The following is a 27973-nucleotide window of genomic DNA, read 5'->3' as shown; positions in this document are numbered from 1 at the left end:
TCAAAATGAAACATTTAGCATTTATAATAAGCTCACCTCGTCATATCATTCTGGTCGAATGTAACAGCCATCTTTCCTGATTTTGTATCAATTTCAAAAACACAAAACTCCGTCTATGTCTTCGAGATCTTCGAGAAATCTCATCATCATAGCGCGCAGGTTATGAAGCCGTCGCGGCCAGGAGAACTATTAATTGAACTTCCGACATGCCGGAGTTATAAAAATGCGTGAATCAGTTCACCGTCGGGGCTAAAATTAGTCCGTTCCAGTATTTACACAATTATAAACATCTGCGTAACGTCAGAGCCGAGTGGAAGAGCATGTAAATATGACATACAATCCGCATACTATTAGCTGACAAAACGGGAAGCAATCATCGATAACCATACATTTTATGAATCAACTTTTTTTAACTGTATCCTCTATCGGAAAGGACGAGAAATATATGTTTTATTAATGAATTTATCAAAACTTCACTCAGTGTCTATGAAATTTCACTATGGGAGATGTTTTAGTTCACAATCGCGCCGCCAGAATCGCTAGTAATTTATATGTTAATTATTCATCAGAGCTTCCTCAACCCCATTCGAAGCGGCCGAAGTATAACACCCATCTGTCACATATCACTTTGTTATGGCGATTTATTACATTAAACACTCTGTTCAGTGACAATAAACGCCAGATTCGTTTCCGGGGGTGTTTTGCACAATATCACAACATCGAACCGGACACGCAATCGTTGTAACCAATTTATAAATAATAATTTCTCACACACGGCGAAGATAATTCTTTTAACAACTTTCCCATAGAAGAATGTGGACGGACGAAGATGAAAGATGGCTGAATTGAGTAGGTCCTAGTGGTCCCAGTTTAGCAATAATGGGCATAAAAAATGTTTTTGACGCGAAATTTGAAGTTTCATTTAGCCCCCACTTCTGATACATAGAGTACAGCAACAGGACATATATATGTAAAAATATTATTAACATTGGATGTTTGACTTCGGAACTCATCACATTTACTTCACCCCATAAATAAACCACTCTCTTTCACCCTTGTCCAATTTGGGTCAGGAACTAATTTCTTCGACAAGGTGGGCGCCTCCAGGCGTACCTATCCTACGCTACTTCTGCTATAATAGGCCCAGCAGTAGGCTTTGTGAAGAAAGTCGTATATCCTCTGGAGTCACTTCTCCAAACTTTGTCTGCGGCGGCAAACTAGACGTCTTCTTTTTAGATTCGCTCTCAGTATTTTCAGTGGAAGTAGGTGTTCTTGTATTCTGATACATGACCAATTCACCTCAATTGCTACTTTTCTATGAAGCAATAAGCAGGTGTTCGATATTTTCGAACTGCTTATCTTCAATAATCTTGGGCAGTTCTCCAATGGAAGCAATTGGAATTTTTGCTTTTTCCAAGCACCGGTCCTCTTTTCTTCAATACCGTTCTCGCCATGTAGTGATTTCCGATTACAGCCATTAAAAAGTTTTTTTTTTTTGAAAATAGGCCTTGCGCCTTGAAAGCGAACTAAAACTGAACACATGTAAACACATGCATAATCAAACCATTTGAAAATTTTGTATAAGTTTTTTGCGATAGTACCAATTCAATCCGCTAGACTTCAATACAAAATCGGTACAAAGAAATAGAAGCGAAATCACATTGCCTTTTATTTGACTATTTTGTCCAAATTCATAGAAATCTCCATCTACGTTCTGCAGCAGTCTATGGCCGGCCATTGTTTTCCAATGTTATTTTTTTGTCCGCTGCGACGACGAATTATTATTACAAATCTACCACAGTTTTTCACGTGAAACAAAATTGTCCGCGAGTGATTAAAGAACGCGAGGCTTTCTGGTCGCGAGAAGAATGTCTTCCCCAAGCGCTGGCAAACGTCGCATGGACACGGACGTCATCAAACTGTATCCTTCCTTTGTTATCAGAACTGGTCGACCATTGTAAATATCAAATATGGATACTGCCATCAGCTGATTGTCAGTGCCCTAGGAAAATCGATATTTTGCATCTTAACACAATGGCAATATCCCTAGCAAAACTTCTATCACGATCCATTTGTTCCTGGCTTTATTTTTATGTGATTTATTGTCACATTTTCCCGACAATTTGCAGTGTGATATTAATAATATGTTGCGACATTTTGTACGAGAATTTTCTAATGGCTGCTAATATTATTATCATGTCGTGTGACGTGTTTACTTCTACATAATAATATTATTTTCCCTTGCATAATTCTTTGTAATAATTTAATATCATTTTTTTATCGTCACGCAGTGACATTTTATCCATTTAATTATTTTTTCCGTGATCAGAATATCAATGGTTAAATAATAGCGTTATAACTTATAACAAACCTCTCTCTCTTGCATATAAATGACGCGTGCAACAGAAAGAGAGGTTACAAGGTAACTCTCTGCGGCAGAAACATAATCATAAAATTTTCTACCCCTTACAATATTCTTAAAAACCTAATACATAGCTTTTGGTATTTGATTTACTGACTAGATTTGAATAGTTAGGTTCTCTTTCTTATCCCCCCCCCCAATTATTATCCTTTCTGCCTCAATATTTACAAATTTCGATTGTGCTGCAATAAACTCACTAGCTCCGATCAGTGAATCTATTGTGTTGTATTCCTTCGAAATTGATGTAACAGTCGTTTTTCTCATATACATAGATGATGCTAGCCGACTTACGATAGGAAAGTAATAAAGAAAAGGTTTTTTTTTACGAATTTCTTTGTCATGAGCACATATTGCATGGGATCAAAAATAATCTATTATTTAGCAATTTTTTTTTCTTACAAATTTCTTTGTTATCAGCCCATATAATATATCAAAAATAATCCAGCATTCAGTAATTTTTTTTGTTCTGATTTTTCTCTACCATTATTTTAGATTGCGTTCCATATTTTTTTGCTAGATTTATTTTTATTTTTATGAGTTCCGCACCAGAGTCCCAACTGTGGGCAGTGTGAGCTAGGCAGGGATTTGGGAAAGGTAGGAGACGGGCAAGGTAAAGGTTGTGCAGTGTTTGGCTATTGAGATCTTGTCACTAAACATGCCTAAAGCCATTTCACGCAGCATTTTGATTCTGAATGGTAGTCTTTCATTAGAGCGATTCTGAGAGTAAATAAATGTAAAAAGACAGGTTGTTTCGGAAAATTAGAACAATACTTCAAATTTCAAAGTTAATTTTCAAATTCTTTGAAAGTTATTTTCAAGTTCTGTTATTGTTTCAGTTCTGCCAATTAACTGGCCTATAATGATTTAATAACTGAACTTGAACAGGACATTAACAGAATTCTCAAATGAACGTTGAAATTTTATGAATTGTTCAAATTCTTAGTATTGACATGTTGAACACTGAAGATAAAACTGACGGAAGTGTGTTGTGGGTGTGTCTGTGTGTGCGAAGTAAGCTCAATTTTATCTCACTTAGGGTGAGATTAATCAATTATTTTCGAATGTCGAAGCCTGCCTGGGATCGAACCTGAAAGGTCTGTTCAGTGGCAAAACAAAATTGTCAGGTTTCACTTGAAATGAAGACCAATCTTAACCTTTCCCTTACTGTGCTAAAAAAATACACGCGTTCCGGTGCTGTGTAGTCAATACACATCTCAAAATAAGCAAATTAATATCGGAAAAATATGAATATTCATAGCTAATCTATTATGTTAATTATATTTTATATCAAAAGTGATAATAATTGTAATTTAATTGCTGAAAACATGAAAAAACCATCGGCAGATGCTAAAGAAACGTGCGAGGGGTCCACATCTAACGACGGTTCGCGGCCAACTGGCTAGCGGCTGGCACAAACACAGCTGTGCGGTCGTAGGTATCGATGGTTTAAATCAAAAACTACAACTGCAGAAGTGTGGATGTCTCATGTTCCCGCATAGCGAATTAAAGCGGGACATCAATAGCGTGTCATTTCCTCGCACACTCTTCGCGTATTAGCATCACACGGTTGATTGTATTGGTGTATTTGTTCCCGATTTTTGACAAAAAACTCTGATTTTTAATTGAATTTGAAAACTATGTAATATATTATTTTTTAATTCAGTGCATAAATGTATAACGGAAGAATACCTAAAATCTGAACCCAGAATTTATCATATTTATAGAGTTATTAAAGTTATTAGAAGCAATGTGTAATAAATACACACCACAGATAAGGAAAGGTTAAGGCTGCATAGTATGCATTCAAATAAAATAAGAAGATGGTTTGCAAGGGAGATTATGTATATATTACGAATGTTAGAGGGAGCTCGCTAATATAAAAAAAAACACAATAATAATTAAGCGAAAATTGTGAAAATATTTAATAAAACACGACTCATTTAAAATATAGCAAAATTCTCTCGATAAATGCCTAAGTTACATTTAAAGATACACTGTAATTAAATAACAGAACAAAATGTGTTTTTTTTTTTATCGAGGTAATAATTTCATATAATTACTGCTTCATCTTTACAAATGTACAAAAATTATCTTCAAATACAACATATATTTTTTTAGGAACTAAAAACTTGAAGTGTTGATATACATCGGCAGAAATTCTAAATGTGGGGCTTAACCTAAAAATATTTCTCTTTTATATTGTATCTCAGTAGAAAATTTCTTGTCTTCTTTTTTGCAGGTTAGTTGAAAATAAATGTATGCTAGGGCCTAATTCTATGTTCTGTGGTACATACATTTAAGTACCGAAGTTTGGATTAGGTACTTATACTGGTTTGGCCCTGACCCAGTTTTAGAAAAATCAAACGTAGACAAACCTTTACCCTAGCAAGTATATGTAATAATGATATATACACATATACAGCGAGGCCTATGCTATGTGTGTATGTATTAGTCCCATCTTCGACAACAAAGGAAAGGGTGCGATCTCCCATCGGAATTTGGCTAGCATCGCAGCTATCTCACTTTGAATACCAAACACTAACGAACAGAAAATATCCTACTTAACTTAACCTAAAACCGCACCGATGTGTACACCGCACACAATCTAATATAATGTTGTTGTTATTCACTGAAGACGTTAACTGAAAGAGGTGTGTTGTGGGCGTGTCTGAATGCCCGTAGTAAGTAAATTCGTTCTTGAACAGATAATCAATTTCATCAACCTGTTTGGTACCTAGGAGTAGATGTTATGTAAACTGGCAACATCAGTTTAGTCTGTATGCCTGAAATAAGGTCAATTTTGCCTCACATCAATGTTGAATAGGGAATTCTCGTGCATTTTGTAAATAATTCATTTCAATAAAGATAATTATTTTATTATGTGCCTCTTTTTTTTTAAATGCATTTTCAATTTTTTGTAGTTTTAAAAATTGCGTGCTATTTCGGCTCTGAAAACGGTCATGCGCCATTTTGACCGCTACGTCACAAGTGCTACGTCACACCTTTGCCGCCGCCGCCGCCGCCATCGGTTTGCAGGATCTACTCGGGCCGGTCAACAGTGACGTCATCGTTCGCCCTTGAACGCTTGATCAATCACCGGGCGTTTTTAGCTGCATTGAAATATTTCGTTCGTGCCTGTTTTTAAAGTCATTATAACTTTAATAAATGATTTTTGAAAATTATAAAAAGTATGTATTCTTGTGTCTGAAGTGTTTCTACATGTGAATAATTAATAATAAGTGATTTTTTGGTGTGAAGAGAATTCCCTATTGATAAAACTTTTTCGAAAAAACATTGGATTTCGTTCTTGAACAGATTTTCACTGTCATGTTTATGGCCTAGGAGTCGAAAGGTCCTATATGTATAGGCGACATCAGTTTTATTCCAAATCTGTGTGCCCGAAGTAAGGTCAATTTTTCCTCACTTCAATGTGAAATTGTTAAAAAATTTTGAAATATCGAATTTTTCTTTGAGCTGACCATAGACATCCAAATTAATAGAATGGGGAACAAACCAGCTTGCGCAGAGCACGGGAGACTGTCCCACTTTCGGTGATTTGTCAATAAATGAATCTGACAGTATACAGGCAACTCACATTGTAATATCACCATTCGGTTCTCGAAAATATATTCTGCTTAAGTGTAAAAAACTTAACTACATATCTCGAATTGGATAGACAAAAGTTCAGTCTTGTTTCCAAAATTTAATATTTTGTTACAATTTAGTTAGACACTTTTACAAAGTTGTTATAATCTACCCACCTCACTCATTTTTAGCATCACTACTTAAAAACGAATATTCAGATCCTGCGCAGAAAAGTCCCACGGTGGAAAGCCCTGAAGACCGTTGCCCTACTTATTTTCAAAGTGCGCTCTTCGATGGTCAGTGTACGTACGACTGATTTCATAGTTTATTCAAAGCATTCTCAAACACTCCCGGTGCCAAAAATATGGTCACGTGGTTTTGCTTCAGCTTGTTGAAATGATACCCAGATTTCACGTTACGGCAAGTCTATCAATTTGATTAATCTATGTCAGCCAATCAATTTCACCAGCGTGTCTGTTGTAGGAAAGGTCTCATATCAGTTTTATTTCAAATCAGTATATACACGGTGTCCGGAAACTCGTAGTACAAGCGGGAAACTGGAGAATCTACACCACATGGGGAACCCAAATAAACATAAAGTTTTTTGATTTGAGCATTTTCATCAAAAAAAAAAAAAAACCAAAAAATAATATTTTTCGGCTATTTCAGGGTTAAAATTTTTTCGTCATTCGATCTGAGACGCCGACGCAACGGATAGGAATTATTATTAGCATAGGTAGGTACTCACAATATGTAGCGATGTTCCGATCTCCAATTCAAACACACAAACACGTCACATAAATTATTTTAAATGTTCACCGTTAACTTCCAATCACAGTTAGGTCCGTCTGATGATTGATTATCGCACTATTTGAATCATGTCGGAGTTAATTTTTACCCCGTCGAAGGCATTGATGATAAGTCACAAAATCAAAACATTAAAAACGTACAACTGTTTTCAAACACGTCGAACGCATCGATGATAAATCTTAAAGTATCACTATCAAAACAATAATAACGCATATTAAAACAGAAAAAATTTCGACCACAATTCGCTTTTATGTTTACATTAACGAGAAAACTTCTTAAAGCAAAATGCAATGTAAACAATCACATGAATACGGCCACGTGCGGTGACCCATAAACCAAAATTGACCTACCTACTTACGATTTAACAGAAATGTGACATCTGCTTATCTTGCGTCTCTTTCCTTCATATGTTAGTTGAACCTAGAATACTAGAGAAAGCTATATTTTGCTAATATGTCAGAGATAGGTATGAATTTTAGAACAACATATGTTTTAACCCCGCAGAGCAGAAATATTTTATGATTACCCAGGATTAAATGAAGGGTGATTTCAAAATAATGCTTTAAATCCGGGTTTCTTTATTTGTTTTACTTTTAAATAGTTTTAATTAGTTGGGTACTTTGATCTTCAGTAATAATTTATAAGAATTTGATCAAAAAAAAATCAACTTCTGACTCGATTTACTCGAAAACGAAAGCTCAAATCAAAAAAAAATATACTACAAAATCGATTCCAAATGTGATGTAGATTCACCAGTTTCCCGCTTGTACTACGAGTTTCCGGACACCGTGTATATATCGCACTTCTAGGGATCGTCTGTTCGGTGTTGTGAATCACTTTGTTATTGAAATAAAAATGATGATGTTTTTACTTTCATAACACTCGGTTATTATTATTTGTTCAAATGTCGTGTTACGTAAAATACCTACGTTTCTTTACGCAATTTGGCAGCAAAACAGACATTTTTATGTATTAATTATACAAACATAATTGATCTGTCTATGTTTTCAGGGAAAGGAAATTGCATTTTGCTAATGGTAATTTTATTACGATAACTTGCTTTACTGCCCGGTTCCTTCCATTTTCATCACTTTTTTCGGTTGTTATTGAATAATTTGAGAGTCGGGTTTGGGTACCGCTGTCCCGGGAACCATTTATTGGATAACTAACACCTCTGCCGTAGGTCACCCCAAGTGGTTAATGCAAAAAAAAACTTGTGTCTTGAACCTTATAGGAGTGAGGTAACACAGGCCGGCAAATTGTTCCACAGCCGAGACTGTTGAAGTCAAGAATGAGCCATAGAAACCACACATTCTCATGTGACAAAGTTCTGAGATAATAGATTAATTTTGCATTTGACTGTAGTGAACATCGACATATTGAAAGACTAATAAATTTATATGTAATAAGTTATTTCAATTAATATTAAATCTTCCAGACTTAAAATTAGACTATTAAATGTTACAGCATGTTAACAAAATAACACAATGCAGATATAAAATTTTATCACCATAATAACGACAAATGTGCAGAGCCCCGATTGCACAAACCACCAGTTGCAAATAAGTAATGGTCGACTTGTCTTGACGTTGTATGGAAAATGGCTACCGGCCGTCACCCTAGGCCATGTGCTGCCATCTTTGGTACAGATTTTTGCTGTGAACGTAGAGTCGTTACCAAAATAACGCTGTTTTTCGGAGATACTTACAAGTGACTCGAGTTTTTTGCGCGTAGCATACGCGCTGCTCGTTAGTATCCGCCATACTATTATGCCCTGGTTCGTACATGATGCGACGCGTCGACGGCAGGTTTGACATCAGTTGCACGCTACTGTGACTGCGACAGTGCTGGTAGCACGCTACGCGAGATGCATTTGAGTCTACTGCTCGTTTGACAGAAATGACGTCCAAACATGAATTGAATGTTAAATTTGTTCTGGAGGTAGGAAAATATTCATGTCTATGTAACTGTAATTTAGCAGGATACGTTAGAAGGGATTTATCGGAGAAGGCGTGGATTGACGTCGGAAAGAAAAGTCCATTTGACATCATTGTCGTATAGTTTCTTGGCGGCGACGAATGCCCCACAATTAGCATTTATTTCGTTGTAAGGGTGAAACCAAAATCTTATTATAGATAGTTTTTGAGTAAGATTAAGAAAGGGACACTTAGATGGTTTGGGCATGTAGAGCGAATGAGCGAAGAAAGGAGTATAAGGAGAATACGTGACGCAAATGTGAATGGTAGCAGAAGTCGGCGACGCCCGAGGAAGACATGGCACGATCAAGTGAATCAGATACTTGCATCGGGCCATGTCAAGAGTCAGAATAATAGAAGAGTATGTATGAGACGATGTATGAATGTGAATGAGGCAAGTACTGTGTGCCAAGACCGAGTTGTTTGGCGGTCCTTCCTCTCTGCCTACCCCTTCAGAGAAACGTCTTGATGGTTAGTTAGTTAGACAATTTAATAATAAAAGTAATATTTTTCTCATTATTACTTCCCCTTAATAATCAGTAATTCTAAAGCATTACATGTCATAATATCATTATGTTTCTGGTTATTAATACAATTTTGATCATATTATTATTTGAGTATTGAATGCATGTAAATATGCCTCCTTGACTCCGAGCATCAGTATCGAAAGCAAACACGAAGTCACCATACTGGGCGGCCTCAATGAGTTCTGCGTTAAGTTCTTTGGACCGCGGGGAAGTGAGTATAAAACCAGATTTTGATTATTCCTGTAATATTTATTATACAATTATAATTAATTAAACACCTGTCCTGATCATCAAATCATGTATACATTTAAGATCTTCATGGCTCTTTGGATATTCACTCTTAGAATACGGTATTATCAAATGGGGCAGGGCAAATGACAAAATCCTAAAATCACTCAAAACCCAAAAAGCCATACTGAAAATTATTCTGAAAGTCCCTGTAAGAACTATCGCTGACGAAATCTTCAACAATCTTAACTTCACATAAAACATATCCAACAAGCATTTGGGCAAAAATGCTTCCTGTACTTTGGTACAGCAAAATCCCACTCTCGTTCAAAACTAACAATAATATAGGGTTTTCCAATAAGAGGTGTTATTTTGAATAGCCCGCTATTTCGGTAGATGTTACTTTTGAAGCTGTCATTTTTTGACATTTGACAAGTAGAAAATACGCCATTAATAAAAATGGAACGATACACGCTTAAACAACGCATTGAAAGTATTAAAATTCACTTGAGTGAATCAAATGCAAATCATCTTGAGTGATGAGGCCCATTTTCACCTCGGTGGCTTCGTCAACAAGCAAAATTGTCGCATCTGGGGCTCAGAAAACCCAAGAGTTATTGTTGAAAAGCCTCTTTATCCTCAATGTGTTACTGTTTGGTGCCGTTTATGGTCCGGCGGAGTCATTGGACCTTACTTTTTCGAAAATGAGGCTGGAGCAACAGTTACGGTGAATGGATTGCGCTATCGAGAGATGATTAATGATTTTTCATGGCCGAAATTGGATGGTATTGATCTGGACAACGTTTACTTTCAACAAGACGGCGCTACGTGCCACACAAGCAACGAAACCATTAATATTTTACGGGAAAAGTTTCTTTGAATATCAAAATATCACCTCTTATTGGAAAACCCTGTATTATAACATTTAAATATCAAATAAGAAGCTGGATACAAAACATAAGGAGATCTCGAAATAGAAAATATACTGACACTGAAGCCACTCAATTGCACTAAAAATCACCATGGATCTGTCTTGGCTGATGATCCAAGACTTGATGTCTGTTTTATATTTCAAAAAAAATTCGTTCAGTCTAATGGCTAGTGGGAGAGCATTATAGAGCCTTGTTGCAAAATATCTAAAATTTCTCTAAAATTTATATTTATAATTACTTATATATTTATACGTAAATGAAATCCTCGGCACGGTAGATCCAGTGTGCGCGCACGCCAGGTTCTGAAAGGTTCGGAAGACGATTCCCGAACATAACCGATTGTAGGAGGACAGTGCAGTATTCAAAGCTGTTCCATCAGAAGAATTAACTGACTTAACAAAATGGGACGTTAGTCCAGTAATTCTTATCGTAAATAAATAACCTTGTGATCTAGACAAACCGTCAATAAATGTCCCATAATGCAAATGGAATCTGAATATTAGTACAGGGTTTTCCAATAAGAGGTGTTATTTTGATATTCAATCGTAAAAGATCAATGGTTTCGTTGCTTGTGTGGCACGTAGCGCTGTCTTGTTGAAAGTAAACGTTGTCCAGATCAATACCATCCAATTCCGGCCATAAAAAATCATCATCTCTCGATAGCAATCCATTCACCGTAACTGGTACTTCAGCCTCATTTGCGAAAAAGTAAGGTCCAATGACTCCGCCGGACCATAAACCGCACCAAACAGTCACACGTTGAGGATAGAGAGGCTTTTCAACAATAACTCTTGGGTTTTCCGAGCCCCAGATGCGACAATTTTGCTTGTTGACGAAGCCACCGAGGTGGAAATGGGCCTCATCACTCAAGATGATTTGCATTTGATTCACTCAAATGGATTTTTTTATAATTTCAATGCGTTGTTGAAGCGTGTATCGTTCCATTTTTATTAATGGCGTAGTTTCTACTTGTCAAATGTCAAAAAATGACAGCTTCAAAAGTAACATCTACCGAAATAGCGGGCTATTCAAAATAACACCTCTTATTGGAAAACCCTGTAGTAATTGAAAGACATTACAATTATCGACAGCCACTGTTACCAGTGCCATCTATGGATAACCTCTTAAACGAATATCTGAGATATCACAATAATGTTGTTTGTTTGTTTGTAGCACCCTACGAGGGAGGCGTTTGGAAGGTGCGCGTCCACCTGCCGGAGCACTACCCCTTCAAGTCGCCCTCCATCGGCTTCATGAACAAGGTCTACCATCCCAACATCGACGAGGTCTCGGGCACTGTCTGCCTCGACGTCATCAACCAGGCCTGGACCGCTCTCTACGGTACCTTATTATTGTTTGCATTACAAACGGGGCGGTGACACGAAAACAGAACATTGAAGAAAAATAACAACCTAACCTAACCTCACCTGAAGTAGATACCCTCTAGATTATCAATAATAATACGTCCAACTCCAGTTAAATATTGGCATTACTTGTAATGGCTGACAACTCTGCCCTCTGGAGGTGCTAGTGTGGCATGGCATAATCGTGCAAAAAATGCTTTTTCTTTTTACATTAGCTCCTGTGTCATCTTTGGAGATGCTCTGTGGAAGGTTTTTTTAGGAAAGGAAGGAGGGGAAGTCCTGGGAAGGAAAAAGGTATGAGGGTAGGAATGTATGAATCTTTCCCTCTGATGTTCCGAGAGAGTCCTGCAGGAGAGGTCAAAAGGTCTCCCTCAACCAGTCTCCTGATCCGGCATGCCACGCAGTTGGTGGGCAGATGCATCAACCGCCAAGACCCGGATAAACCTCACTCCCATGAACTGGGGTACTCCTGCTAAGTCACCAAGCATACTGAACCACTTGGACTGTCCTATGTTTATCCAATAAATGGTTCCCGGGGTGACAGTACCCATACCTGCCTCACAAATTGAAAAATTCCCTTTAAAATGTATGAAAGTAAACCAAGCCTCACAACTCGTTCTGCTAGGAGGCGCTAGTGTAGAATACCGCCATCAGAATGTAGGTATGTAAAAAGTCAGAAGTTGGAGGTATTATAACTATTCTGTAGTATTTGCCTAATCTAACCTAACCTAATCTAACCTACTACATCATCTGTCACATTGTGATGTATCACTGTTTGGTTTTATCCCGTTACCATTAGGTATATCTGTATTTATGAATTATATAAGTGTAAATTTAAAAATACTGTTTTCGGTTGTGCATGTGTCCTGGGTGGTTCCATGATAACTCAACACAGTGACAATTCAACACACTTTTAAAAAGTGATATAAAGTCATTAGAAACGATTAAAAAAAATTAACCTAACCTAACCTAACTATCATTGTGATGATTTATCCGGTCACAGTCTTGCGTAACTTTGTTCAACGACTCCTGAAACTTGCTTTAAATTTTAGTGTAATTTTCAAAATTGGAACTGATTTTGTCGAGAATTCAGACAAGCGATTTAAGTACCTACTGATGATATAATATTTAAACAGAAAATTATTTATATTGCCGTTTTCAAAATTGGAACTTTTTTGCTTAGCTTTGGGTCTGTCTACGAGTGATTGTAACTCTGGTTCAATGAACTCGGATTTGTTTTAAATTCAAGTGTCATTTTCGAAATTGGAACTAATATTGCCCGTAATGTAATATTTTTTATGTCGGAAAATAATTTTAATTTTGTATTTTTCTTTTGTTTAATTTTCAAGTCTTCTATTTTATTTATTTATTTCAATAAATTTAACTCTTCTCTTGTGGGGCCTTCAGGGAACCAAGGGGGTTTGGAGAGGAGAGAAGACATAGCCGCATATCCAATGACAACCCTGGTGAACTTTATAAAGGAACCGGGTGACTGTTAAAGGATTGAGGTACAGTAAAACTCGCTTAAGAAGTTCCCACTTAAGAAGTTTTCACGCTTAAGAAGTTTTGATTTTTGGTCCCTTGAAAATTCCATACAAAAACCACGATTTATTCCCACATGAGAAGTTTTAGAGCTAAAACTGCTTCCCGCTTAAGAGGTTTTAGAAATCCGGCGGTAAAATCAACACAAACGAAATATTGTGTCGCAAAATATCTAAAATGAACCTTTTTCCAAGTCATAAATTGAAAGACGTTGACTGAAACCCATACCTAGTACCTGAGACCATAAAACCCTTTGTCGGCCGCCGGGCCGTAAGCCGTAACCTGCCGTAACCAATAAATAAACCAAATACCCCGTCTCCTAATCCCCTAACTAGGTAAAATAGCAATAGAACGAATAAACAATGCGGAATTATGTAACAAATATGCAAGCGTCTTTAAGGCCCAAATAACATGATAGATTATATTAAACTCAACCTTAATGACAACGTGGGCTAGATCTACATTTGCATACATTTGACGCCTCCTTCAATAATCTTCCCTTTGTTAATGAACATAGAGATGTTTCGTAATATTATTGTATAAAATTTTTATTCCATCGAATTTGTAAAACACGAAAAACTTTTGATAATCTATCGGATCACGGTTAATACGGAATATTTCACCTTTAAATACATAACAACATGATTATATGGCGGGGGAGATGGTAAAATATGCATTATAATTACGTTTTTTTCATTCAAACATCAAAAATTGCCGTGCATCATGTTTCATCTGACATTTGTCGTAAATTAAGTTTGAAGGTTAGGAAATACATATGCATAAATTTAAAATGTAGATTGAAACGCATGATAACTAGAAGATGTATATATATATATTTTTTTTTGACCGCTTGGATCATATGAGCTTGTTTTCACGACAATTTAACATAGGTAGACATAGGAATGACGTATGCCCCGGTCTCGAGTTATTAAATGGCTAAAATTGAATCCCACTTAAGATGTTTTCCCACTTAAGAAGTTTTTTTTCCCCGGTCCCTTGGAAAACTTCTTAAGAGAGTTTCACTGTATAATGGGAGATAGCACAATGGGCCTATGGCCTAAGTGCTCACGGGAACTATATGTATGCGCCCTTTGTGGCAGCTGGACGCGTCATGCCGTCTTCCAACCGCTTTGTGTTTTTTTTAGTATTTTCAAGGGAAACGGGGCAATATCCCTTTGAATTTATTTTAAAAATCAGTTATTCAACATTTTAAATTAACTTACCAATTAGTAATCAGAACTTTATAGTAATGTGATTAGAGTGCAGTGTTTTAAAAATGAATAATCGAAAATTGTGCTAAAAAATATTCTAAATTCGCTGAAGTTGAACTTGGGACGAGAATCGGTAACTGTAGGTACGCCAGATGTTTTCAATGGAATTCTTGGAAACTCTGAAAGCCCTAACAAGTGCCCAGGATAATTTATTATCCCGTCCGTCGCCTTTTATTGCGGGACAATGCACCACTATCATAATCACCACGAACAAGTGTACAAGGAGATGGACTTGCCGAACGTCACAGCGGTGCTGCCAAGGTCTGTTATCTATGTGAGGATACTGTGACAGCGCTTAATTAGCAGCAGACACATACCTGGACGGATGACGAACCACGTGCTGGCACTGTTGGTGAGCGCGGTGCACTCTTTCGCTGCAGCAGCTGGTCCAGCTTCCTCACCACCTTGGATTCTTGCAGCAGATTCTCCATCTTCGTGTCACCTGTTTCTGTACTTCATTTTATTTAACTTAATTTCAATTTGTAATATTTATATTTTTTTGCAATATCTGCATTAACTGTAAAGCTCCCCTGAGGTGATATCTCACAAAAGCGGCGTTATACAAATCATCCAATAAATAAATAAATAATAAATAGTAGTAGCTCTATAAAAAAATAAAAATAAGTCTCCTAAATTACGCTGTTTAAAAAATGGTTAACGTCTTGTGTTTTCCACCCACTCCCGTCACTTGGTGGGTCGTATTACTGCAAGTTCGCATTACAGAGACTATACTGTATTTGTTTTTGAAAGGCACGGTTCCCAAGGAAAATATTTTATAAATACTATCAGCTTCACAAATCCTACAGTTATAATATCCTGTGGTTTTTCACGGGTCTGCCCTACAAAACCATCTATAAAAATAAGACAATGTTTGTATGTTTGTGCACTTATAGACTCAAAACTACTTGACCGATTTCGCTGAAAATTTTAAAGTTTATTCTTATTACTGCCAGGAGTGTTTAGATACTGGTTTGAATGGTATAAGAAGTCGGGGACGTCTGAGGAATACTTATACAGGGTGTATCGGCAAGTACCCGACAAACTTTAACCAGCTATTCCTCAGCACATTTGGAGTAAAAAATGTTATGGGCGCTTTGCTGTCCGGTAACATTTTTTTTCCATTAAAAACAAAAAATAAATAAAAAATCCACACTCCGTCACTGTCATTTGCCTTGTTTCTCGCGTTCAACAGCTGTTATTAGCAAGTGCGTCAAAAAGTGTCCTCGCTCTTTCGTACACACTAAATAATAATAGTTAAAAATGAGACGAATGGTGCTGTGCCATTTCGTTGTGATTGTAAAAGCGCGCCAACGTAGGTACGTACGTACATTATTCAACGAAACTCGAACAAGATATTGCCAGATGGGTTTTCAAACTTTGACAAAGGATAAAACATTGGTGACGTGTGGTGAAAATATGAATAGTAAATTTTTTATTAAAAAAAAATGTTACCGGACAGCAAAGTGCCCATAACATTTTTTACTCCAAATGTGCTAAGGAATAGCTGGTTAAAGTTTGTCGGGTACGTGCCGATACACCCTGTATAATAATATACTTTTAGAATAACGCAATATCTCTGCACTAGAATCAGATACGGAGATGAATTACAGTCGATATGTAGTTTAAAAAAAAAAAACATTGTGGTAGTAAATGGTGGAAAAAGTAGGAGACGCTCGAGGAAGATATTCGCAATAGCGAAGGATTTCCGGGTCCGCTAGAACTGAATAATGAAGTTGATTGATTCTCATTGGTTGCAGATCTGTCGAACATCTTTGAGTCGTTCCTGCCGCAGCTGCTGACCTACCCCAACCCCATCGACCCCCTGAACGGGGACGCGGCTGCCATGTACCTACACAAACCTGACGAGTACAGGAAGAAAGTTTCAGGTGAGACCCACAAACTCACAAGCATAATGCATACTTCCGAATTAATTTATCTGTTCTGTACATAAATTAATTGCGCAAATCATTCTGTGTTGAAGGCCCCGTTTACCGGGAGTCGTAATCGTGTAGCTCATTCATGAACGACTCATCTCTACACCAGACATCTATGCTTTAAAGGTTTCAATTCATTTGCAGGGGTTTTTGTTCTCAAGTATTTTGGGGCTCAGTGGGGTGCATTTGCGATTTGCACTGGGTTAGCAGTTGTATACTATTAATTCAAGCTAAAATCCATTTAATCTATTCCAGATTACGTGCGTAAGTTTGCCACCGAAGAAGCCCTCAACGAGCGCTCCTCATCCACCTCCTCCACGGCCAACGGCTCAAACAACTCCGCTGCCGCCGCTCCGACGCTCGGCTCTGGCGACCACAATAACGCGGGCGGAGGCAGCGACAGTGAATCCTCCATGAGCGACTATAGCGAGGACGAAGCGAGGGACATGGAGTTATAACGAAGCAAAAGGAATATCAAAATGCAAGTCGGAGTACCAATCCCCAAAACCGTTGGATTATTTGTTCCTGTTTCAATTTTTAAATTCGGAACAGTTGGAAAATTATTTTCAATATTCCAAACAAATGTTCTGTTCGATGATGTGACATCATTTGAAATCAGAACAAAGAATGATGGTAAATTACGGAACATTCTGCTTGATATTGTGACCATTTTTGAAATCGGAACAAAGAATGATGGTAAATTATGGAAATTTCTGTTTGATAATGTGATCACTTTTGAAATCGGAATTAGAAATGGCGGAAAGCTTCTCTATGCTCAGCTATTTTTTATTGTTTTATTTGATGAACTACTGCTTTCTTTGAGAATTGAAATCTTTAACATCGGGAAATTGTCCCTTTTGAATAATAATCATTTTAAGTTTGTGTCAGTTTTTGAAATCGGAACGTCGAGTCGAGATTTTAAACATTTTCCAAAAGGAAAATTATGCTTAAGCCGATTTTTTTTTGAAAAGAAGCAATTTGAATCTGGAACCACAGATGCTTGTCAATTGTTTGATAAAAGGATTATTTATAATTTGACACTGTTTGAATTTGGAAGAGTTTGTATTTGGGAATTTTATTTGAGGATTTTCCTCGTAATAATTTGGTTGTTTGCCATTTGTGATAAAATGTCGGTCGAAGAGACACCGAGTTGAAATATGTTTTGCGATTCCGAATCAGAATCTCAGCAGTTCTGAATTTTCTAAAGCAGCATCTGTAACAAAGTTAGCCTGATGCTTTTAACTTTCAATTTCCTATTATATTGATAAAAAATAATGTCTCGGTGCCATTAAAAGCAGTATTTTTGTATTTTGACAAGTCTATCGTTACACTACTCTTGTGCCATCAGAATTTTTGCAATACATAATTTCTCCAAAGTTTTATCAAAATTCTAAAAAATCCAACGAAAAATACTATGTATACATAATTCCAGTATCATGCGTTAAAACCCTTGAAAGTATGTAATTGCAAATAATTTTTTTTATATCTTGCACTCCAATTTCAGTATTGTATTTTCAAATATGAAAAATTCCAAATTCAAATAGTTTAGATTTAAAACAAGCGGATTGCGTTTCCAATTCGGACCTTTGAATGTTGAGTCACTATTATATTTTTTTAATAATAATAACAAGATGTAATAATAATAATAATGTGTAGCGTTTCGAATTTTAATAATAATAATATACTATTTTTTAGGTACAGCATGTCTCAGCACGAATTTAAATTTAGGCTTATCATTATGGATCATTCAAATGTGTTGTTCCAGAACAAAAATTCAAATTTGAAAAATGGCTGTTTGGAAAATAAAAAAAATTACTATGTAGGTAATACATAATGCGTAGAATTCATTTTTCTCAGTCGATCAATAGGAAATGCTATTTAGAATTATACTCCATTTTCAAATGGTAAAACATCATTCTTTTGCCAAATACGGAATAATCGTTCTCTATTCAAATAATGAAACATCATCTTTTTGCCAAAAGGAATAATCGTTCTCCATTCAAATAATAAAACTTTATCTTTTTTCCTAAAGGAATAATTGTTCTTTATTCAAATAATGAAACGTCATTCTTTTGTCAAATAAGGAATAATCATTCCCTATTCAAATAATGGAGCATCATTATTTTGCCAAATACAGATTTGTCCATCATACTTTTTTCAAATTATGAAAAATATTCTCTTGTCAAATTATGAATATGGAATTATTCTCTTTTCAAATAATGAAACTACATTTTACTTCAAATGAAGAAACCTCATTCTATTTCAAATAGTGAAACATCATTCTTTTGTCAAATAAGGAATAATCAATTCTTTTTTCAAATGATGAAACATCTTTCTATTGTCGAATAAGGAATTATGTATCACTCTTTTCAAATGCGGAAAAATCATTCTTTTGTCAAAAGAGGAATAGTAATTATTTTGTTCAAATGAGAAAATTTATTCTTTTGTCAAATGGAAGACTACATAGCGATAGTTTATTTTTTCAAATAATAAGCCGATATTTTTATATTAGCAACACCACCGCCATTTTTTGAGTTATCGTCATCAGTTTTGTTATAAGAAATGATGGTCTAGCCACGCTGGTCTGTTAATGATATGATATGTATATGTGATAGCTAGTAGACCTGTGTGCGTTTCGTCTCCAATGCTTTAATGTCTATGGATTAATTATTTAAATTATAAATAAGGGTGCTTTCCTGTTATTTAATGCCGCTTGTCTCTGACGGCACGAAAATCAAATTAACGCGAAAACAAATAAATCTGCTTTGAGGAATATATTTTAGTCATATTATAAACCAATCTAAGGGGGTTAAGTGCACAATCTTCGGAAGGTGATTCTACATGATTGTAGAAGTGAATAAAGAAAAATAACTTTTTTCGAAATTCTGTTGTTTTTTTTTTTCCATACAAAAATTTTTCCAGGGAAGAATATTATTTTCTCCATACAAAAAAATTCAACTTTTGTAACTGAAAACTGCCTTGAAATGTTGAAATTTCAAAAAAGTTATTTATCTTTTTTACTTGTACTACTATTATGTAGAATTAACTCCCGAAGTTTGTGCACTTGACCCCTGGACACCCTGTATATTTTAAATTCGGATATGTACCTAACCTAATCAAATCTAACCTAACCTAACCTATATTATCATTACACTAAAAGTAAGGAAAAATTGAACTTACTTAGGGCACATCATATACACCCACAGCACAGTTCAGTGGCTGAGTTGGCATCGCGTTTGGGTCCCACCCAGGAGTTGTGCGTTCAATTCCTCGGCTGGCTAAGTCCTCCATCACGATACAAGCAACATTTTCCGATTACTGTGGTGGTAGTGGGAGATTCAAAATTATCAGGTTATTCGTGACCTGGGAATGTTTGTCTTTCTTTTAAATGAAATAAAAAATTCTATAATATTCTATAATATATTCCCCCGTACTAATAAATATGTTTTAAATTTTGCACAACTGATAAACAACCATTTACCCTATGTGTATTAATGAAAATTGGTTTTTATGTCAAATTATGAAAAATATTCTCTTGTCAAATGAAACATTGTTTATTTGCCGAATATGGAATTATTCTCTTAAGTAATAACACTTCCGTTTTACTTCAAATGGCGAAACATAATTCTTTTATCAATTAAGGAATAATCCATTCTTTTTTCAAATGATGAAACATAATTCTTTTGTTAAATAAGGAATAATCCATTCTTTTTTCAAATGATGAAACATAATTCTTTTGTCAAATAAGGAATAATCCATTCTTTTTTCAAATGATGAAACATAATTCTTTTGCCAAATAAGGAATAATCTTTCTCTTATAATGGTTGTTTCCCAGTTGTATAAAATTTAAAACACATTCAATAGTATGGCTCTTTATGCTTATTTTTGAGCTAGTTAGAGTAATATAACTGGCTTTAGATACAAGGAAAGTACCTAAATAAGTACTTACTATGCAAATAACTAATGATTAACATATTTAAAGTAAGAGTTGAAATGATTCTAATTTCAAATGTCTCCGTTCTATGTTCTGATTTCAAATTTGTCAAAATGTTTCAAATTATATATTACAGTAAACCCTTACACAAGGATTTTTCAGTTAATGAAAAATGCTATACATAACACAGTCTTCATTGTATTTCACGTTTTTAGGTTTCAACAACAAAATTGCATGAAAATTTTTGGTTGGAAAATTGGACACAATTTGTAAATGTATAAAAAGTAAAATTTAAAATTTTGTACCAAAAATTGTCAGTATTGCAATTTTTTATGAAACCAAATCATTATTTTTTTTTTGACTGTACAAATGAATAAAATGGGACTTTCTGCGAATGTAATGTATTCTAGCCAGTGTTGCCATATTGAATACTGTTTCCGATGTCGCCATACTGCTAAAAAAGATACAAAGTATCGAAATATGTGAAATTACAGGGGGTTTGGTAACGCAGCGGCATAATAACAATAATAAATTAAATATAGTAACAAATGTCAACGCATACAAAAATATCCAGCAAAGATTTTTTAAGTGTCGAATTAACTTTAAATATCGATGAATATTATTAATAACTAACTCCTCTTACATTATATAAATAAATAAATATAATTTTTTTGTTTTATCAAAATCAATAACGTATGAAAAGAATATTATATATATATTGTATAAAAAAAAAAGAAAAAAAATTATATTAAAATATAATCATTGGATATATATTTAAAAAATACAGAAAATCAGATTTAGCACTTTTGTGTTGTTTAGATTGTACTGAATGAAATATTATATTATTGTAGTTTTAAGGTTGGCTAGAAAAGTGTTTATGATACTAATTATGTAAGAGATTGTCTTGATTCGAGTGGAAAGGCTATGTTTATCATGTAATTCCATTTCTTATCGAACCATAGAGTAGACTTGCCCTAACACCAAATCTGGGTATCATTTCGAAGCGCTTGAGGCAAACTACATAACCATATTTTCGGCAGGAGGGTTCGAGATTCTGTACACTGGTCGTACACTGACCACCGCACATTGAAATAACTAGACTATTTGCAGAAAAGGTTTGAAGCGCTGTCCATCGTGGGACTTTTCTGCGCACAATCTCAATGATCATTCTTAAACTAATTGCCTGGTGTAACTACCCTAAAATTGAATGAGGCGGCTAAATTATAACACATTTCAAAAGTGTCTAACTTGATAGTATAACAATATATTAAATTTTGGAAACGCTCTGGAAAATTTGTTTACCCGATTTGGGATGTGTAGTTAAGTTTTTTAAATATAAAACGTAATTTTCCCATAGTGTAAAACCATGGCAGATGTTAAATAATGTCAGCCATCTTAACTCCTCAGGCCTCTGGCATAAAATGAAAATAAATGTAAAGTTTCTGAACGTATCCGAAAACTAAAAACTGTTTTTGAAAGGTGACGCTTTTAAAATTTACTTTTAGAAATAAATATAATTTTTTTTAATGCTAACGTAAAAAAGTTTTAAAAATTGCTCACCTTACGTTAACTAAAATTACTGATAATCAAAAAAACACGCACACACATATTTTATTACAGACAAATGTATTACAAACGCTATCGTAACTGCACTTTTTTTTGTCTTCATATAAAAAAAAAACGTACAAACTTAAATAATTTTTTTTTCAAATTGCGGTCTGAACCTTTGGTTTTATAGAGTTGTGCATTTTAATTCTTCTGTCGTTAACTTCTAGATTTGAATATAAAGCGTGGTGTTATCTCTTTCTAACACTGTTTAGATCATATTTTTCACCAGAGGAGTTAAACGGTACCAAAATTGAACATGACGTCCTTTTTCCATCCCCAAACTGATAACGAAAAGCATTAAAATGCCCATTATGAGTACAGTAGCCTCGTCCTTTTTATAAAGTTCACCAAGATTGTCTTTGGGTGTTTGGCGGTGTATCCTGGTTACACAACAAGGTATTCAACTCTTAAGGTATCTGAGCCTGCGTCACGTCAAGGCGGGACATTACCTTAAATGAATGGATGGTGGTCCTTCAACCTTCAACGCCGAATGTGACGTGTGTGAGGTGACAGTGTCACGTTAATACATTATAGTCCTACTCGGTTGTGTGCACAGAGTTTTTCAACAGGGTAGCCAGTGGGAAAAATTAATTGATATTAAAAACAAACATAAACGTGACATTTGTAGCAAAAGGCACTGCCTTTTCGACACTAACACAAACGAATGCTCATTAATGTGAATCTTCATTGAATGCGCATTATGCACCCAAGTACTTTGATTAACATAAATGTGACTTGTGCGTCATTTTGCTTAGTTCCTGCTTTTGACACATTATAGTAAGGCGTTCGGTAGGAAGCGCCTGGTGCTGCGATACCACTCCGTGCATATTTTTGAAAGTGTAAATTGATTTGTTGCAATAATATTATAATTTTCAACATTTTTATGGGTAGAGTAGGGAGTGCTTATGTGTCATCCAGAGATGAAGATGAAGATGAAGATGGACCAGAGTCCTACCAGCTCCGTCAGTGGTTTTCTATCCATGATGAGTAGTTTCCTTACCTGCTTTGAATTGTCAAAAAATATTTACATGGTATCTTGATCTACATAGCATCCGCAAGAGTTAATAAAGAAAACACTTGGAATGTGAGTTTTTATTGCAGATGTTTTACCGTTTACAAAATTATGTGCAATATATTTGAAACGTGAAATTTTTTGTTGACGAGATATTCTATAACGGCAATACTTTTTTTAATTTATATGCTACGGTGTATGAGTTTACTATCTGTATCTGGTCACCAAACATTCATAAAGCCATTTACAGAATATTTCTTTTTTTTTTTTACTGTTAGTCTCGTATCAGCTGCGATACTGAGAGTTTTTAAGTGGATGACTCATAAATTGTATTTGAAAATTATTGAACTACACCATTTAGTGGCCGAGTGGTCCAAAGCCAGCTAAGTTCTCCATCATTGCACAAGCAACATTTGGTCGCTATGATGTAGTACGAGGAATTCAAATATTGGCCATAACCAGGGAATGTTTGTCTTTCTTCCTTTTTTTTTACTAAGAAACATTTGAGAAAAAATCACAGAATGATTTTTGGAGACGGAGAGAGCTAGTATAGCATTAAAACGGCAGACTAATAAGTAAACGGAACAAACGGGTCAGGGTGTTGTCAACACCCAAAATAAATAAAATAAAATACTGAGTGTTTCAAATAAATTGCGCAAAATTTACATTGACGAGATGGTTTTTTTTTTTTTAAATTGCTACAATTTTTTTTGTCGAATTAATGTGAACTGTCCAAAAAAAAATTGTAATAAAAAAAATGATGTCTTAAAGTCAATTTTTAAAACGGAAACATTTTTTTCTGACTGCTTTCTTGTGTAAAATTAGATTGTACATTATTAGAGTGTGGCCCAAGAAATATATCCACTAAAAATAACCAATGTACTTTTGTGCTTGCACATAGTTGCTTTGTATCCATACAAAAACGCTCCAGTGGTTAAAGACATTTTTCTGTTATTTAAACAAAAATTTGAAAAATTGAAATTTAAAGTTATATTGCAAGCCTGTCATTATTTATCTGCTGCATATGTTTAAAGTATCCCTTACGCATTTTGTTTGTTTCAAATTTTTCTTCTTTTGAAAAAATGCCATGCTAAAAATCAGAAGTGAGATATATTTTTTTGGGATAACTTGCATTATTTAATAATATGTAACTCTAGTTTTTAATAAAATATTAATTATTATTAATATAAAATAATTATATATTAGAGGCATAGTTAGTTAGGAGTATATTTGTGTCTACGAGTGATATCAAATACTAAACTACTTTATTGGTTTTTTTTTCTTTTAAAATAGTTAGTATTTCTTATTTGCCAATATGCATTCGAATAAATAAAAAAAATGCAAAATAAATTTCTGTTTTTTAAATTTAAAATTTTGAAAATAGAACTATTAAAAAAAAAAAAAATTTTAACACTCGGCGATTCATCTTAGTTTTTGTGTAATTTTTTTTCTTATTAAATTTTGCATTTATTTAAATTGTTTTTTATCGCTGAAATCAATTTTGGTGAATTTTTATTTTAAGACGAAAATAAAGCAAATTTAAATTCTACTGCACAATTTTTTTCCGATTCTTGAAGTTAACTTTTTTTTTCACTAGGGGCAGATCGTCACGTTCAACTTTGCAGCCAGTGGGGGCAGTCACTAGCTATATTGTTAAAAATAATCTATCATTTTAATTTGTTCTTTTGCTCCGCCTGCAAAGTTTTTCCGCGTTTATTTGACAAATGTTTATTTATTTATAATTTGTAAATCTAATAAAAATTACGATAATTCATTTTGTTTCAGTTTAAAGAATTAAGGTTGGCTCGTTTCAACATCTCGTCACAACTGATCACGATTTGATCATTCCTTTGAATTTCGAAAATTTAAAATGGCTCCGTTCGAAAAATTGATGGTCATCAAATGTGAATCAGACGATAAATTTTACACCTGTGTATTATGTTTTTATGCCGTTCTCTCACAACCAGTGAACTGATAATCACTAAAAATGTGATTTAATTTTACCTATCGACTCGTAGGTTTGGACGGGCCAGTGAAATTATTGTTTATCTGCCCGAGAAAAAATTTCGGTATTTGAAAAAGTTAAATTTCTCTTAAAGTAAGAGTAATTGAGCTTAATTTTGGCACACTGAAACGCCCACAACACTTGTATTGCTTTATCTCTCTGGCAGTGGCGGCTCGTGACTTTTGGGTGTACTAGAGTGCTAATATTATAAAAAAATGGCATTTCTGACGTTGTTATAACTGAAAACGATTTTTTTATTTTTTTCGAAAATCGATTTTTTGTATGAAGATTTTCAGGAAATTTCAGTATAGCCGTGCGCCGCACGGAATTCCTGAAAATCTTCATACAAAAAAACAATTTAAAAAAAAAAAAAATAAAATCATTTTCAGCTACAGCAACATCAAGTAAGCCATTTTTTGTAATATTAGCACTCTAGTAACCCAAAAGTCACGAGCCGCCACTGCTCTCTGGTACTCATAACTGAAGTGAAAATAACATGTTTATGTACATTAGTTTGAATATTTTATACACGGTGTCCGGAAACTCATGGTACAAGCGGGAAACCGGTGGATCTGAGCATTATGATGAATTTGAGCATTTCAATTATTTTAAAAAATTTTTTACATTTTTTCAACAACATATTGGCTTAAAAAAACTTTTGGAACTGGGTCTGCGCTTCAACACATTTTTAAATATATTAAACAGCTGATTTAACCTCCAAATGACCGATGTTTTTCATATTTGAACCTAAAAAATTCCAACTTTGTACTCGATTTACATGAAAACTAAAGCTCATGTCAAAAAAGTTATTATAACCTAATATTGACTCTAAATTTGATTCATATTCAGTAGTTTGCCGTTTGTACTACGCGTTTCCAAACGCCGTGTATATATATTATTTTCTTATATTAAGGTGTCTCGCGTCTGTTGTGGAATAGTATAAAAACCATAGATCATAGAAACAAAGGAATTGGCCATGAACCATTGTTAGCATGAAACGTTGTTAACCCATACTACTGCAAATCACGCCTACGCACAGCAGCGCCCCGCCTTTGTTTCTACCTAACACCAAACGCATAACTTCTTGCGTAACTCAATTGGTTACTGCAGTTTGGTTGTAGCTCGTCGACAGTCGGCACGTTTCCGTTTGAATCTATTATCTGTGGTAAACACTTCAATTAATTGTTGATAATATTTTAAAGCAGATGATTTTGAAAGGATTATAATTTTGCATTACGATGTTATTTGTTGTAAATAGAAAAAACTCTTATTATATATACACGAATCAACAAAAATATACAAAATAATTATGCAAATATGTTTTTATCATTAATTTTAAAATTAACGAGACGCATACCGCCCTCCACACTGGTGACTGAATTCTTGTAAAAGTATTACGCAATCTTCAATCCAGAGTGGCAAATACTCTTACCTACTCTTACCTACTCTTCCCTACTCTTCCCTTTCCCATTCCCTTCAGCCTCACAATATACCCCAATTGTAATTGATATAGTCCCACTGGCTCCCGACAGTAGAGAGAAGTTGGGACTCTTGTGCGGTGTTCACAACAACAAACAATATCCGTACAAAGATCAAAGCTATTGCAAAAAAATTAAAATTATTGATTGACCTGCTATGTACCCACGACCTAGTAAAATTTTTCGTTTTTCATAAATTAATAATTAGACAGTCAAAATGGCAAAAAAAAATTAAATCAATTGATTGTGACTTTAATTTTTCATATATAATTTCTCTCATGGCCTTCATCATCTTTAGGGATGCTGTGCATAGGATCTTTTTGAGGAGAGGAAGGAGTGAACATGGGGCTTGAAGAGACGTCTTGAGAGAGGACGGAGGAAACACACAGGCCAGTAAATAATTTGCCAAGAACGCGTCATAAAAACGACCCGTGTACAATTTTGGGCCTCGTTTGGCGCGTTTCCCGACTCTTGCCGAAGGTGCCGAAGGGATCGATGACGCTAGTTCCTCTAGGCATCTTCCATTGAAATACCGGTAGAACAAGGATAGCATTGTCACCTGACTCCTGTGATCTGAAGATTTAAATTTGTTTGTTAAGATGGGTGAATCGATTAAAAGGTCTGCCCTTTTCTGCACAGAGTCTAGGGTTAATAGTGTACATGAATCAATGTTGTATTTATTAACTTACTTGCTAGTTGGGTAATCTGAAAGTATGTTGCTCGTTGTATGCTGATGATGCGGTGCTGATTGCTAACAGGATGGAAGATCGAAGTATGTATGAAGAATGAGTTAATGATGAATGTAAGTAAGTCTAAAGTAATGGTGTTTGAAAGAGAGAGTACGAAAACAGTGTGCAATATAGTTGTGAATGAGGAATACTTGGAGCAGGTGGATGAGTTTGTGTATTTAGGAAGTGTGTTTACGAGAGATGGGAAGCTGACAGAGACATTGAAAGAAGGGTAAATGCAGGTAACTCCATTGATGGAGGACTGAACGCAGTTGGCGCCAACAAAAAATGTTCAAAGAAGCGAAGTTAGCAGCCCAAAATGGAGTGCTGGTACCTACCCTGATGTATGGAAGCGAGGCATGAAACTGTTAGAGAAAGGATGAAAGTAGACTGAATGCTGTAGAAATGAGATCCCTGAGGCGTATGTGTGGTAAAACCATGTATGATCGTGTGAGAAATGTGGAGATCTGAAAAGAGTGCAATGCTGATGTAAGTGTAATGAGTAAGATGTGAATGGTAGCAGGAGTCGGGGACGCCCGAGGAAGACATGGCACGATCAAGTGAATCAGATACTCGAGTCGGGCCATGTCAAGAGTCAGAATAATAAGTGTATGTAT

The 27973-nt window shown here is 35.1% G+C and overlaps 2 protein-coding genes across 3 annotated transcripts in view; one reads left to right on the top strand and one right to left on the bottom strand.

Annotated features, from left to right (window-relative positions):
• The window catches only part of Crk (Crk proto-oncogene, adaptor protein), a 28020-nt gene extending 23012 nt beyond the window's left edge, over positions 1-5008 (bottom strand). The window contains exon 1 of one of the 2 annotated variants that reach the window (XM_089649186.1): positions 4798-5008. Coding sequence is in view for 1 of the 2 variants with exons in the window: in XM_089649185.1 (XP_089505311.1) it covers positions 37-71 (35 nt within the window). In the remaining variant the exon portion in view is untranslated. Of the gene's footprint in view, positions 1-36; positions 799-4797 lie in introns of those variants that run through there. The other variant, XM_089649185.1, reaches the window with a different exon arrangement.
• Positions 1735-26736, top strand: UbcE2H (ubiquitin conjugating enzyme E2H). The gene is made up of 5 exons (XM_089649187.1): positions 1735-1921; positions 9455-9531; positions 11654-11821; positions 16415-16543; positions 16847-26736. The coding sequence occupies exons 1-5, from the start codon at positions 1869-1871 to the stop codon at positions 17047-17049; spliced, it is 630 nt and encodes a 209-aa protein (XP_089505313.1). The 5' UTR covers positions 1735-1868; the 3' UTR covers positions 17050-26736.
• Positions 26737-27973: the final 1237 nt, after the last annotated feature.

This window comes from Hesperophylax consimilis, chromosome 29, assembly GCF_061612785.1.
Source record: "Hesperophylax consimilis isolate HC1 chromosome 29, BYU_Hcon_1.0, whole genome shotgun sequence".
NCBI classification, from domain to species: domain Eukaryota; kingdom Metazoa; phylum Arthropoda; class Insecta; order Trichoptera; family Limnephilidae; genus Hesperophylax; species Hesperophylax consimilis.
This window is presented reverse-complemented; position numbering and strand designations above follow the sequence as displayed.